This window comes from Euwallacea similis, chromosome 2 (assembly GCF_039881205.1).
Source record: "Euwallacea similis isolate ESF13 chromosome 2, ESF131.1, whole genome shotgun sequence".
In the NCBI taxonomy this organism is placed as follows: domain Eukaryota; kingdom Metazoa; phylum Arthropoda; class Insecta; order Coleoptera; family Curculionidae; genus Euwallacea; species Euwallacea similis.
Window position 1 is genome coordinate 4,874,911 of NC_089610.1, and position 15,898 is coordinate 4,890,808.

Below are 15,898 nucleotides of genomic sequence, written 5' to 3' on the forward strand. Positions count from 1 at the left end.
TATTTCAAAATGTTTGGCAGCACAACTAAGGGTCGAGAGTCATAAGACCCCAATAAACCATAGTCGTCCCAAAAAATATTGTCGGAATTATTATGTCTAAAAAACGGGCAAACTGTTAATTCTGGTTATCACGTGAATTCCATCTTATAAAATACAGAATATACAGGGTTACTAGTAATTCAACGTATTCCTTACAGGAGGTGATAGGGCATGAGGCAAGGAGTAAGTTGAATCTATATACCGGGTGTAACATAAGTGATGACTTTAATTTTAAGGAGTGATTCCTTGTCATATTTTAAGCAAAAATGTTCATATAAACATATGTCCTAACGTGCATCACTTTCGAGATACAGGGTGTTAAAGTTGAAAAAATAAATTGCGTTTTCTTTAATAGTTTTCGACTGATGAGTCGATGAGAAGAAGACTAGATGCTTGTATTAACAGTCGCGGTTCTCATTTTGAGCATTTGATTTAAATAAAGCTATTTTGACCCTCCGAAAATGTGCATGCATCATCAACTTTAAATGCATTTTTCTCATAAATCGTTGCTCGTAGCGACTTCAATAAAGTGTACCTTTTTTAAGCAGAAAAGATGAGAGAATCGATTTTTCTATTCCAAAATGGCACACAGGGTAGCACAAAAAAGTTGCAACGATTTCAGGGGGTCGAAATCGTCGCTGGTGGCGCCCTCTAGAAAATACAGCTAAATCGACTATAAATTTGAATTTTTTATCCCAATAAACCCCTGTATACGAAATTTCATGAAATTATTTCGAAGCAGTCGAAAACTATTAAAGAAAACGCAATTTATTTTTTCAACTTTAACACCCTGTATCTCGAAAGTGATGCACGTTAGGACATATGTTTATATGAACATTTTTGCTTAAAATATGACAAGGAATCACTCCTTAAAATTAAAGTCATCACTTATGTTACACCCGGTATGCATATTTCAAAACTCACTAAATTTTGAATGATTTCAATTTTTTTTTAATTCGGGGTCTTAATGATATCAGAGTGATTTTTCATGAAATTCTTTTTAAATTCTTACTTTTACTACTCGATCACTTGTCTAAAATTATGATCTTCCGTATGAAATGAAATATGTTCGCAAACACTTGCGTTAGGCAAAGATTTTGAGTACAAACTTTCATAAAATAAATGATAAGCCCAGACTTGACACCCATGGACTTTTTCGCTTGGGGCACAATAAAAGCGTTAGTGTATAGAGAATTACTTGCACCTATAACAAACATTGATGCTCTAAAACAGAGAATCATTGACGCGGCTAACGAGCTGAGAAATACATTAACGACAAGAGTAACAAGAACGGCAATTAGAAGATGTCGAAGGTGCATTCAGAATAGAAGTGGTCACTTTGAGAATGAACAGTAATTTAATTAAAATGTATTTCTTGCATTGTTTTTTTGTGTTTTTAGTTTCAAACGCACAACATTTTTTTATAAATTTTCCAATTACAAATTTAAATTAAATTGTTCATCTAAAGTATTTGGACTATTTTTTTGGAACCGCAAATGATTTGTTGGACATGCACTACCTCGTTGGATAGTTATTGAAATGAAGTTTTTAGAGTAATTTATCCGCATTTTGCTTTAAACATTTTTTGAAAACTGCTCAAAAGAGGTTGAGGCAGCTGGTCTTCGAAAATTAATTTATGAAAGTTTTTACTCAAAATCTTTACATAATGCAAATGTTTCCGGGCATATTTTATTCCACACGTAAAATCATAATGTTAGACAAGTGATCGAGCAGCGAAAATGGAAAATCCAAAAAGGTTTTCTTGAAAAATCTCTCTGAAATTATTAAAACCCCGAATTAAAAAAAAAATTGAATTAACTCAAGATCTAATGAGTTTTGGAATATGCATATATGAGTTCAATTTACTCCTTACCTTATACGTCGAATTACCAGGAACCCTGTACATCTTTATCTTTTTGTACGCGATACTTGAATTTCAATTTAATGTTTATGTTCTATGGATTTTTTTTCTTGTAATTTGTTATATTATTATTTTCAATATTTATGTTTAAATGAACATCGCACAAAATTAAAAAAGTTTTTTTAATTAAATTTCAAACTCTCCCCTTCTTTCAGCTCCGCCACTGGTACAGTTCACCCGCACTACCATTGCCGAAATTTTATGACCTATTATGTTTCTTGAGGGCCCAGGGTGAGTATGACCTTAAATTGCGGGAATTACCTGTTTACAATGAAAACTGTCCTTGTATTTACAAATATTGGCAGCTCACCCTTTTAGCATAAAATCAGGTTTATTGGCGTTCTGTGATGCCAAACATTTTGATAAATGGAAAACATTCATTTTCAATATCAGTTATTCCCTCATCGTAGCCCCCCCCCCCCCCCTTCAAACGACTTCTAACTCGGTTTAAATTTCAACTTCCTTTTTCAAGAGAAACCGAATCACGTAAAATTCGAACTTGATTGGGCAATTTCGTGGAACAAACCTTCACTTTTATGGAAAATGGAATGATATATTTCCACCGTTATTCCATTGAATTTCCCCCATAAACCACGTTAGAACAATTCGGTTGCAACGATGTGGCGTTGTTCACTGTAGGGCTCGTTCCAGGTCGGGATCACGACAAACTCATGCATTGGGAATTAGATTAGGATAAAGGGAATAGGGAATGCCATGTGTATCAATTAAATTTGAATTATTAATCTCTCTCGATACCTCCAGTGGCAAAAATAATAATTGGGCTTCATGGAGCTATCACGAGTCGCTCCATTATGCTAATGGATACCGATTAATTCAAAACATTAGGGGGGGGGGGGTATATTTCACTAGCGAGAGAGATTTTTGGGCTATTTTAAGTATTCAAGAGTCATGAAATTATGTTTCCTGGCTTTGTGTCCATAATGCAATATCGAAACGATAAATAATGATAAATAGATATTTATTCAGCTTTGATAAAATCTATTATCCCGTATCTCATCTAGCGAAAAAATATTAATCTTAAGCTGTGATGTTAATAATTAAGTCCTCACTTGTGTTAATAACCGCATTAATAATTGCATGCCCTGTGTGTAATGCAATGATTTTCACCTATCACTCTTCATTTGAGTTAATGGGTGATTTAGCATGTGTCGACTCAGTACTTATGCATTAATAATTAGCATAAATGGACCATTAATTTTAGTTAATTGAAACTCAAATTGTCTCATTTATATTATAACGCCATTTATTATAATGTATTTGCGTACACCAAGATGGTAATTTTATATTCCTGGTATCTACCTACGTACTAAATGGAATTGGGGAATTACCTGAGGTTCAGCTAAGAGGGAAAAATAATAATTAGTCAACTCATTTTGCACTTATTTCCATTGTAACACAAGCGATACTTTCAAACGGGGTTTAACAATACCGTGTCGGCTGCCCCTGGGCCCCAAAAGACCAGGTCGCTTATCCGTGGAGTGAGTATTTCGAGAACTTTGCAAAATTCGAAAATGATTTCCGAACTAACCTGAACTAACTAATCGCTCAAGGAAATTTGCATCTGTTCCTAGGGAACTTCAGGAAGCGTACGGTTTTCAAGACTTACGTGCACATCTGATCAATATCGAGTACAGAGAGCTAGCGTTAATCCATCAACGAACAAATAAGGAATTCTAATTAGAGCTTCTTTTCTCTCAACTGAAAGGTAAATAAAAATTTTCACAGTAAACAAATTCTACTTAAACTTACAATATAAAATATCACGAGCAACACGATGCAATGCCTGTAGCTACCCGATATCGAAAACAGAAACTCTTTCATTTATTCAGGGAAAATGCTGCGTTTCCAGGGAATTGAAACTATATTTCAGGAAGTCAAAATTGAAAAATGGTCTTGGAAAATCTTGAACAAATTTTCCATCCTACAGTATTCTTATTTTTCTTCTCTTTAAAAGAATAAAACGAGGTTAAAACAGTGCTAAAGTGGATTCTATACAGGGTGTTATTTAAGTACGTGGGCAAACTTCAAGAGGTAATTTTTTGAGTGATTCTAAGACGAAAATTTCATATTAACAGGTCCGGTAATGTTTCATTTTCAAAATAGAGGGTGTACATTTTTTAAAGTCGTTTTTTCGCAGAAATCTTAATAATCCTTTAGCCGATTTTGTTGAAATTTTGCAGTGTTAGTTATGGTTATTATTGTTATTTGACTTATTTCAAATTTTGATATTTTTTTCGCACAAACAGTCATGGCCCCCCAGGCCACCGGATTTAAATCCGTCAGATTTTTCCTACGGTGGCATGTAAAGTCTTTTATAGAACTTCGGTCAACACTGAAGAAGAATTAAATCCAACGGACACGGGATCCATGTAATCAGACAAGATATACGCCGGGAATATTTCAACGTGTTCGGCAATCGATGTGGAGACGAGCTAATGCTGCATTGAAGTTGAAGGAGGACATTTTCAGCAACTATTGTAAGTTTCGTGTTACTTATTGTTAAACGTTTTTTTTTTAGTATAAAAATTATGTTCCATTTATAGTATAAGTGTAGTTTTAATAGCTTTTTTTGTTTGATTTTTCTTAAATTTCCGGCGATACCCCTGTGCATGCCACTAACAAAAGGAGACAATTTGTAGCTTAAAAGATTTATTTGTACTAAATAAAAACTATTACCAAGCATCAACCTGATATTACTTTGCGTCTTCTTGTTATTTAGGAGTTTTTTTTAACTTAAAGATTTTTGAAAAAACGTTTGACCCTCTGTATTTCAAAAATAAAGCATTACCGAAGCTATGTTTACATAAATTTTTCGTCTTAGAACCACCCACAGAATCACCTCTTGAAGTTCGGCCACGTATTTAATTTATGCCCTGTATGTATGATTAAATTCCCACAAAGCCGTCGAATAACTTTTTCAATCGAACATTTTCGGATTTTTTTAGTTAATTTTTAATTGCGACGATTGTCACCCCTGGTATCAGGCTTTCCCCGATAGTGTTAATTAAAACCTAACATTTCGAATTTTGACATGGGGAGGTTTTGTTGTGGACTGCGTGCGATAAAGAACGATTCAGAGCGATAACGTGTATAAATCGTAGCTGCCTCAATTGAACAGTGAACAGTAAAATCAAAGCGGCAAAATCCATTGTTTTCTCAGGAGCTTTAGGATGCTTTTCACGCTTTACGGATTTTTCATTGTTTTTTTTCGGACGTATTACTGCTGTGTCCCAAAACGGCTTTTCGCTTTTGGAATTGAATTTGTATTGACGAGCCCTAGAACTAATAATAGAATTTTACGTGGAGTTATTGCTATTTTGTAGCTAGAACTCTTCTACAGTGTGTGCACACAAGGGCCATGGGACTCGGGCCCCGATGGCATAGCAAAAATATTTCTTGCCCGGCTCAAGCCATAAGGGGTGCTGGGCGTCGCGACGTCGGATGAATATTTTTTCGACGAGTATTGACCACGGTGTAGGGCCCCAGTATTGGTTATTTGATATAGCTGACAGCATTGGGGAATTACATTTAAAGCCCTTAGAGACAAAAGGGCAGTTTTCTACGTGAGTATTTTACTGACGCCCTTAATCATGTCGAAGATTAGACGAGGCGTCGAAGGCTACAAGAAAACATTTCTTTAACAAAAAAATAAATAAATAAACATTTCCATAAACATGTAAAAGGTCAAATGACTTCTTCACGGTCTCAGGTCATTCATCCTAAATCTGTCACCTTGTTCGAGCCATATCGAGAAAAACCCAATTTCGTACCTCAACTCATAAATTGGTCTCGTTTTCTCGTCTTGATTTTCTTTGAAGCGGTTTGATATTTTCCCGGTAACTCCACAATAAGAGACGTGTGACGCCATTTATATATTACGAGGAAAAATGCTTGATTTTCTGTTTATCCCAAGGGAATACTCTCGATTTAAGAAATCGATCTGTGTTTCCTTGTATTTGTCTACTCGTCCGAAAATCTGGAATGCAATCGAAAACCATTTTTTCCGGGCGTTCGTTTAGAAAATCGGTCTCAGGCTGATGGCTCAATTGACGCAAATGAAATGGACGCAAGGCACGCAGAGAGATAATTAATGTTAATGCATAATGAATTGATGTTATCATATTTTGAAATCATGTGTTTTGTAGGCCTTGAGTTTCAGAGCTTGATGTTCTGCTTTGTGGTTATTAATCCTATACTATACGCAGTTTTGCATCCGGCGTGTGCAAATAGTACAGAACTGAGAGGCAAAATCTAATTTTACAGCCATTGATAAATTGCGTTAAATCCGGGAGTTTAATGGCCAATCTGTGTAGGATTGAGGGTTAAAATTAGTTCCTTTGTTTTAATAATAATTTGTATGTAACATTTGTAAAATATGCAGTTTAATTTAAATCCAATTATGTCCAATATATCCAGTCATCTATTCGATCGATCCTAGAAGAATTAATATTAAACCGCGATTTTTTTTTAATTGTTATTACTAAAAACAGCGAACTCATTGAAAACGTAGCGAGTTCCGTTTTCAATTTAATTACGACAACGGCAATAAATACAGTATGGACCAAGTAACTGTCTTCTCTGCGGGAACCCCCTAATATCCGGACGTTTCGGGATGTTAGGGGATTAAAGCAAAATTTTGGTTACGTGTTACACGAGGCATGTCTTGCCGAATAATTGATTTTAATTTATTCATGAAGTTATGGACAGATTCGGTTACTTCACACTTCGATCGGGGATGTCACAATCCACACGGTTTTAACGACTACAATTGTAAATAATTTATTATTGCAACGAACGGCTTTGTTTGCTACCTTCGCAGGACAACAAATTCCAGCTGACTGGAAGAGTATTTTAAACATTTTGTATCTTTGCTACTAATGGATTTAGGACATTTAGCAAACACCTTAACAGTGGATGTGTGGGTGAATTTATGGTTCTAATAATACCGCTTCAGGGTACGTTATTTTTGTGGACGCCATAAGAATGTGGTATTGTTGTGACTGTTGCGAGGTCTTAATTTGTATCGTTCCTCATCTCTGAAGCAATTTTTATATTTTTAAGTATGTTTTATCAATTTGTCTCTATCATTTCTGTGAGGTCTTTATTTAGTTTAGAGCGATTCCCATTGTTTTAAAGGCCCCCAATTTTTTGTTCATGCAGATAACAGAGTCCATTATGACTTGTAGCGATACCTTTGTTTACTGAAAGGATTTTAATATTGTTATTATTACGTTTAAATCAAGATAAACTTATTCGAACACAACCATATCCCACATGTGATTAAATTTATTTATATTAACTTTTCATTGTAAACTATGTTTAACCAAATTAATATCATTTGTCGGGATGAATGTATTGATTAAATTCGTTTCGAAATTATTTATTTATTAAACAATTTCGAAGCCTATAATGAGACAAAATCAATATAATGTGTCCAAACCACAGACCGAAAATGAACACGCAAAAAATGCGATGAACAAAATTCCTTGCATATGTGAGAGGTTTTATATTGGTGAAAAATTTAAACCCTTAAAAAAGAGAATTAAAAAACACGAAAACTACATTAGATACGGAGAATTTTGCAGTTCACTTACACGCATGTAAGCATGCCTTTGTTCATTAGATGTTTATTTATTTAAGTAAATGGAACGATGATTGCATTGTTACTAAAAACCAAAAAGCGTAATACCAAAAAAAGTGCATCTATTTTACTTTTTTTAACATTTTTATTTACGATACGAGTGTTCCCCCGAGCTTTTAGTAGAGGATAAATGTTATTTTCAATTAGTTTTAACTGAGAATAGGGGGCCACTTCATGGTTCCCAAACCCCTACTGGTGTATGAAGAATTATTAATTAATATGGCCACCTGCCTTAATTTCACCGACTACATCTCTTTATTATCATCAGCTTCCCATATGCCCACATCCAAAGTTGTAGCTGTTGGAGCTGCCTTCTTACACATTTATATATGTTTTTTTAGCTTAACGATAGGGTGAAGCAGATGAAAGGTGAGGTTATTTTAAGAAAAAAAACTCCATATAGACATATGTCTGATTTCAATCATTTAAGGATTTAGACTTCAAAGTTTCCTGCATATTACCTATTTATTTCTAAAAATTACACAAATGAGACAGTTAAAAGTAAAAATATCATAGCAGTTGCTCAAAATGTTCTTTTGCAAGAATACATGCTTCACAACGATGAAGCAATGAATTTTTAACGGGATTAAAATTATCTGGACGATTTTTTATATCAGCAGCAGTCATCTGTATTCCATCTAACAATCGCTCTTTTGTGTTAATTGTCTGTTAATACATAGTTTGTTTCATATGACCCTATAAATAGAAATCCAAAGGATTTAAGTCAGGAGATCGCGGTGGCCATGAAACTGGACCAGCATTATCAACCTAATTATTTCCAAAATGTTGATTTAACCACTTGACAGCTACCGCTCTTCTTCTAAATCCTTAAATAACTGAAATCAGATATACGTCTATATGAAGTTTTTTTTTTCTTAAAATTACCTCACCTTTCATTTGCCTCACTTTACCGGTGAGTTAAAAACTCACGTAGTATTTCGCATTCACGCACACTCCCCGACATGAATTTCGTTATATCATAAATAAACGTCCTCTGAGATATGTTCACTCCTCAAATTCCATGGGCACAGGCATCCCTAAAATAATTACCAAAATTACTGCCATGGAGGGTACATATTCTCTGGGGTGTAGATTTGCACATACCGCATGATTCCAGCGGAGTATAAACTTCCTGATTACAGTCAGCTATTGCAATAAACAGGTGAATTAGCTATAAACAGTGTAGTAAACGACCTTTTACAAACGTAGCTCTAGCTGGCGTGACTATGTGGCGTGTGAGGTTTCACATATTTTATGCAGCATCGCTGAACATTAAACTTAATCACTGACACAGTTTAAATCAGATGGTATCAATTAGGGTTTTCAATTGCACGAGGAAATTATTGGAGGCCTTGAATTATGAAGCGCAATTCAACACAGTTTACGATAGGGTTCAGCCTTTTTATCATTCATTACAAGTCTCATCTATTCACGCCCAAAGAAAATGACGCCTCATGGTGGCTTCTGGAACTTGCGGGATTACCGCACTGCCTCACCTTCGACCATTTTTGGTTGCTCATCCCGTGCAGAAGGAGCTTCACGATGTGTCGTCAGCCTATCTACATGGAGAATTTTCCCGTTCGCAAGGCTTAAGGCCGTCGATTTTCTTAACTGCGGGGTCCCCAATTTTGTCATAATTTAGGTTTATCCTCCTCTCACCGGCCTGCCTACCTCTGAGCGGAAGAGCGAAGGGAGGATGTAGTAGCGAACTAAGATACAGGGTGGTCTAGCAAGATGGTCTTCCATGATTTCCCACATCGCCCACGATCTGCCTTATGAGCTTAAGCTAATTCGGCTTTTATTGGATTCTTTAGCGTAAATCGCTTACAACCTCATCATACAAATTTTAATTGCTATAACATTCCATAGCTTTTTCTAATAAGACCTCATGCTCTATAGCTCCAGGAAATTGATAGTAATAATCTCACAATAATAATTAAGTATAATTCACCCAACCTCCCAATGTAATCGCATGCACAGGATCTCTAAAGACCTGGTTGGCACTGCAGATGTCGTAAAGTAACTGCATTCCTTCAGTATCGGGGTCTTTGCTTTCAATCCTCAAAAAAAAATTCAGAGCGGTAAGTTCTTTTTTGAGACTTGGGCCAAAGACTATGCATTTATACATGTGTTAGCATACAGGGCAGTATTTGCTCATTATTCCCCCGAAGAGCCAATCTGAGACAAAGTCGGTAACGAAAGTCCCGGCTGAAAATCCGAAGGAAGCGTGCATTTTTTCGATGGCGTAAATTCTCAGTTCGCGATCAAAAGAGTGTTTTTTGCCCAATTATTCATCTTTATGCGGGAAACCGGATTGCCTTCCTCTTTTGGTATCACTTGACTCAAATTGTGTTTTCTTTCTCTTTAAGCGAAAAAGAAAAATCCAGCTCTGACGTGAGCACAACATCAGTTCGGTGTAAGCATCAAAGATGGTCCAAAAAACCGGTTTAAATGTTTTTGGCCACCGCTATTTAGTGTCGATCTCGCCGAGATACTTGGTGCGAATTTTGATTATTGTGAGGGTTTATATAAGCTCTCTTGTGTTTCTGGACGTAAGAACTAAGCATTATGGTCCTATTAGCAGGGCGCATCCGACCTTCAGGTTTTAATATCGAGCGAATGAGAGAAACGCCAAAGTGTTTATTATTTTACAAACACGATCGCAACTTGATAATAATTATTGTGAGAATTAATCATTCGGACGTTGAAATTACCACTTGCCGCAGAGAATAATGCATATCGGGGATAATTAAAATTCTTCACGCCTACAGTGAATTAATAGCAATTTTCGAGACATTGGTCGCTTCATTTGAATGTATTTTTATGTAGCGTGAGCGCCTACAGTAACTAACAAAAAATGATGAGTTCTCAGTAAAATTTAACCCTCGGCACAGCTCCCAGACTGGAAAATTCGATTCCTGGAAGTTTTCCCTTGAACCAGGGCCAAAACGTGTAATAACAACAGGCAAATGCAACTTCGCATGCATCGCTAAATCTCAATTATTCGAAAAAATATGGCGTGTGGTGCAATACTTCCAAGAAAAACTGCGAACCCTTTTGTACGATATTTCGAAACACCGGATGTATTTTTAGAATAATTATAATTATTGACCACCCTGGGAAGTGGGACTTGTCTGGCAATTTGCCGGCAAAAATGCAAATTCTATAGGCAGTAATTAATATTGTCTCAAAATGCATCACCATGACTGAACTTTTCTGAGAACCTTCATGTGACCATGTGATGATGTAACTTTTATTATAAATTGTAAATATACAGGGTGTTCGAGTAATATCCCATTGGTCAGCGTTCCTTTCAGCACAAGAGTCAGGACGGAAGGTTGCAGGGAAGTGCTGATGGATATTTCAAAATTATAAAAAAATATAAGGAGTATCACAATGGATTGTGGTACCACTAAATTTTCATTAAATTAGTTTTTAACGTCCGAAACTTATTAAGAAACAGCAAGGTGTTTTCTCGAGATAAAGAAAGTCCCATCACCTTCAGATCGGTTTGATGAACCAGCGACCACGGCTTATCCGGGCTGCCGCTCTGCCAGTTGTGCTACAAAGGCACCACTGACCGGTTCGCTCTATTGGGGTACCCATTTTCTATAACTTGAAGTTTTTTATTGGGATCAGATTCACAGTCAGAGACCGTTAAATTTCTGAAGTTATGAATAGGCATTAATTGAAAATTCATGCTGAAAGTGGGGCTCTCTCATTAAATGAGGATTTTTTTGTATTGTAAGAATGGCTGTTTCTTATTGAATTAAACGTAGTTGTAAATGTTGCCTCGTCGGCCAACGGTATTTTAGCAAAGAACAAAGGGTCGTGATGTTGCTTTTGGAGTGACAAATTGCAGAAATCAATTCTGGGTTGAAAATGCCTTGCTAACAAATTCTGAACAGACGTAAAATGATATGGCAACAGCTTCTGTTTGCGTAGAAGTCTAGAAATTGATGATTTGCTCCCGTTGCTTTAGAGAGATACGTCTGGTGCTCGTTTCTGGGTCCTTCAGCATTCGGACTAAAGTTGCCTCTTCTTGACCTGGAGTGGGAATTTTTTATTTTCCATTATCCAGTTTTGGAGCTGACTCATCCAGACAGCTAATGAACATTCTTTTTCAACGGTTTATCAACGTACCATTTTATTGCTATACAGGGTCATTCACGCAACCCGTTCATTAGAAAATGTTTGACTGGAATTGGTCTTTTTGAATCCAAGTTAAGAATTTTCAAAATGACGGTACTTCCGGTTATACCGGAAGTAGCTACCAACTTCGTTATTTTAAACGGAACCCTCTAATTTTTTTGTAATTTTCGGATTTTTCGTTAAATTTTAAGGCCAGTTTATCTAAAGTATTTCGTGTTTAACATTTACTGCTTCCGAATTATACCGGAAATTTTGGACAGCTGCAAGATTCCATATAAATCGGTATTTTGCGTTAACCACTGCACATTCTGAAATCAATGTTCTAGGGTTCAAAGAGGGCCTAATAAGCTACGTTTTGCCATATATCAATTTGACAAAAAATCTTCCACAACCTCTGAAACATGCCTCCGAAGTGTAACTCTGTTGTGTAACTTGCTTGTTTCAAATGGGACACCCTGTCCAGAATCCGCTCCGGAAACCTTAATAACATTTGATACAAAATTAAATTTTAGATTCGAAATTGATTTAAGGTATGGGGTGTTCCATATGAAATAAGCAAGTTATTGAAATTTGCAGTCACGCAACTTGGGAGGCATGTTTCGGAGGTTGTGGAAGACTTTTTGTCAAATCGATATACGCCAAAACGTAGCTTATTGGATCATCTTTGAGTCCCAGAATACCGATTCCAAAATTCGCAGTGGTCAGTGCAGAATACCTATTTTCGTGGGATTTTGCACCTGTTAAAATTCTTAAATTTTCCGGTATAACTCGGAAACGGTGAACGTTAGATATAAGATATTTTATATAAACTGACTAAGATTTTACGAGAAATCGGAAAATGGCAAAAAATTAGGGAACTCCATTTAAAATAACGAAGTTGGCAGCTACTTCCGGTTACACCGGAAGTGGCGTCATTTTGAAAATATTTTACTTGGATTCAAAACGGGGCCTGTCCGAATTTGACGGCCAACGCAATTTTTGCCATTCTCCCTCTTTTGCTACTCTGTACCTGTGCATAGCCCAAAATAATCCCTGGAAACAATGAAGGTGCAGCCCAACAAATCCATTAATATCATTAATACCAGAAATGTCACGGCCTTTTACATTACCGACCCAATTTAAAATATCGATATTCCCCTCTGAAGTAGTGCCAACAACGTTCTATTCCCTCGGAAAGCTCTTCCACTTAACGAAATGCAAAATTGAAATGAAGTCAAGGATGCACATGTGTGCAGATATGCACTACATGCACTCGAACCTCTGCTTTGAAGTGCACTTAACAATGATATCTCGAAAATAAATTGGATTGTGAAATTAATTTGTAGGTATTGTTTGAGCACACATTTTGTGTCGTGTCATAATCGCGGGTGTGTCATAGAAATGCAATAGAAATGCAGCAGACAGACGGTTAATCTGAGGTAGAATGGGTTAGTAAGTGGGACAAACGCGCTCGGGGTAAGATTAAGGCGAGACATGCTGGAGGTATAATTTTAAATTTGTTTATATAATTTTTGCCTTGCTTATATAATTTTAGATTTGTTTATATAATTTCATATTTGTTTATATAATTTTATATTTGTTTGTATAATTTCATATTATACGTTTAAACGCCCTCGGCGAGAGTCAGCGATTCTGCGCGAGGACAAAATTGATCTTGGAAACATCTTCAGACAGTAAATCAATCAGCAAAGAATTAATCCAAGCTAATCTGCTACACAAGCTTATCGTGTAAACTAATAAAGTGCAGAAACGAGTTTATTTTTAGAAAAACAAAGAATCTTAATAGGATTAGCACCACCACTTACGGGATAATCGTCCGTAATACCTTCGGCAAGTTTATAGCGTAAAGGGCGCTCATCTGAAACTTAAGGCACGGCGTTCAAATAATTCCGGACAATTCAGACGCTCTTACGGCACTCGTGCTGTACAGATCTGCGTGTTGGCTGATAATAATAATTGACGACAGTTATGAAGTCTGGGGCGATTGAGGGTACGTACGTGTTCTTGTCTAGATGGAACTGGCTGAATTTGCATACTTACTGTGTCGCATTGAACATAATCTTTGGTCCATTGCTAAAATGATTATGGTATTTGCATGGTAAGAGCTTTTATAGTGACTTGCATTGCTTATTATCGCGGCAAGATGCGTTGAATGCATGCTTGTTGAGTTCCGATGGACTCTCCATCGCAAAGATCGCAGAACTCACTAACCTGGAACAAAAAATACAATTAGTCGGAAGACCCTTGAATTAAAGGGAATAGAGCTAGAATTCCGGTCCCTCGCTACCCCGGAAAGCTCGCAGGAAATTGGAAGGAGTTCAAAGTCGCGGGGGCCAAACGCGGGCCTGAATGCAAAAACGAATTTGTAAATAACAAAACTCCTTTAATCAACAAGTTTCGCTAATTACACGCCCAATTTGGAGCCATTCTGCAATATCCCAAATAAGCGATTTTATAATTAAGTCTAGACGAACGCACGCATAACATTATATTATTTATAGTTCATAACTAGGCTGAAATACCAAATTTATGCAAACTTATTAATTATCATCTGGCATTGTATGCAAATCCACATAATTTCCATGAAACGAATCGTAACAACTGCAATTAACTTATGCCAATCACAGTCACGATTATTTATAAACGTTGTTAGCAATAATTCTAAATTTTCTCACATGGATGCAAAAGCTTTTGTGAGGTGATAATCAGCTTGTTAGGACCGCCATAAATAGGCAGGAAACAGGAATTTGACCCCATGCATGTGAGGTCATTCCACGTGCATATACGGTTTTAGGATACTCCTACACGTTCATAGTAGGCACTTACTACACAACAAAACAGAATTTCTAGGTGTCTTTGAGGCAGTCTTTTCTTGCATGATTGACATGAGGAATGACTTCCGTATCTTGTTTTAGGTGGGTTATACATAACGTTTAATTTTAAAATTTCATTCCGAGAGAAAAGCAGTGCAATCATACCACATCATGTTATGTCCCTGACCAACACCGCTCAAGGAGGGGGTAGGGGTGCGGTCCAGGCCAGGAAGGTGCACCGCCCTGGTCGATGGTTTTTCTCGGAGGTAGAGGGCGGCGATCAAAAATTTCGCCGAAGACACGGGATTTCCTAAAGCAGGCCTTGCCCATGACGTAAGTAATTTTAAATCAGGTACACACTTTAAAGTAAATGCGAAACGGATGAGCTACTGGGGTCGGAATTTCGTTTAGAATTCGGAATTTACATTGGAGGCCAAGATTTTACAGCATACAGATGGAATCATGCTTGAAAATTGAATCGGAGCACCTCTTAGCAATATTTCTTCAACGAGTTCTTATTCCTTAATTATCAACACCTACAGGCTTTGGCGTGTGAAGTTGCATCGCAGCACTTGAGGAGGTCTAAGCGGATTGAAGGCCGCATAAAATTTTCACTACTGTCGGATTTCGGCAATTCTAACGAATTCATCGTGAAGTAACTAATATGTGTCGCGGATAATTGTTATCTGTTGTTTAGATCCAACGGACCAAAGCACTAGCAACTTTATCTACGTTAAAGATAATTTCCATGGATACCAGAAACTAACCAGTAACATGCGTCCTTTCTCATCGTTCCTAAGGATATTCTCCCCTTGGTAAAATTGCCTCGATCACTTTGACTCCTCGGCACTGAAACCGCACAGGGTGAATCTTAAGTAGGAGTTTTTCTTTTGACACGGCATAGACCTCAAAAAACGAAGCAATATCTTTAGGTGACATTTTTTCGAAATCTTATAAACAGTCGAAATATGTGCATATGAGAAAAAGTACGGGACTTTTTAAATGACCATTTTTCTAACAGGTGGATAGGTGGCAATGGAACAATAAGATGGCCCGCGAGATCACCAGACCTAAATTCATGCGATCTTTATCTGTGGGGTGATAAGAAAAATTTGCTATTTACCACTGAAATTAACACAGCGGCAGGGTTGCATGAACGAATAGGAAACACCGCAGAAATAATTCGACGAAAAAGATTTTTTCTAATAGCATAAACAGAGTCGTGGATTCTATACAGATTTTACTTAATGTTTTGAGGTTTGTATCGTGTTAAAAGGAAAGCCCCTAATTAAGATTCGCCCTGTATAGAAA

At 36.7% G+C, this 15,898-nt stretch overlaps 1 protein-coding gene across 2 annotated transcripts in view; it reads right to left on the bottom strand.

Moving 5' to 3' along the window:
• The window catches only part of dally (division abnormally delayed protein), a 108,066-nt gene that overhangs the window by 68,815 nt on the left and 23,353 nt on the right, over positions 1 to 15,898 (bottom strand). The window contains exon 2 of one of the 2 annotated variants that reach the window (XM_066401006.1): positions 13,815 to 13,985. The exons of the other annotated variant lie outside the window; for it this stretch is intronic. Within the exon in view, the coding sequence (XP_066257103.1) occupies positions 13,815 to 13,932 (118 nt within the window). The 5' untranslated portion in view covers positions 13,933 to 13,985. The remainder of the gene's footprint in view (positions 1 to 13,814; positions 13,986 to 15,898) is intronic. 2 annotated transcript variants of the gene reach the window in all.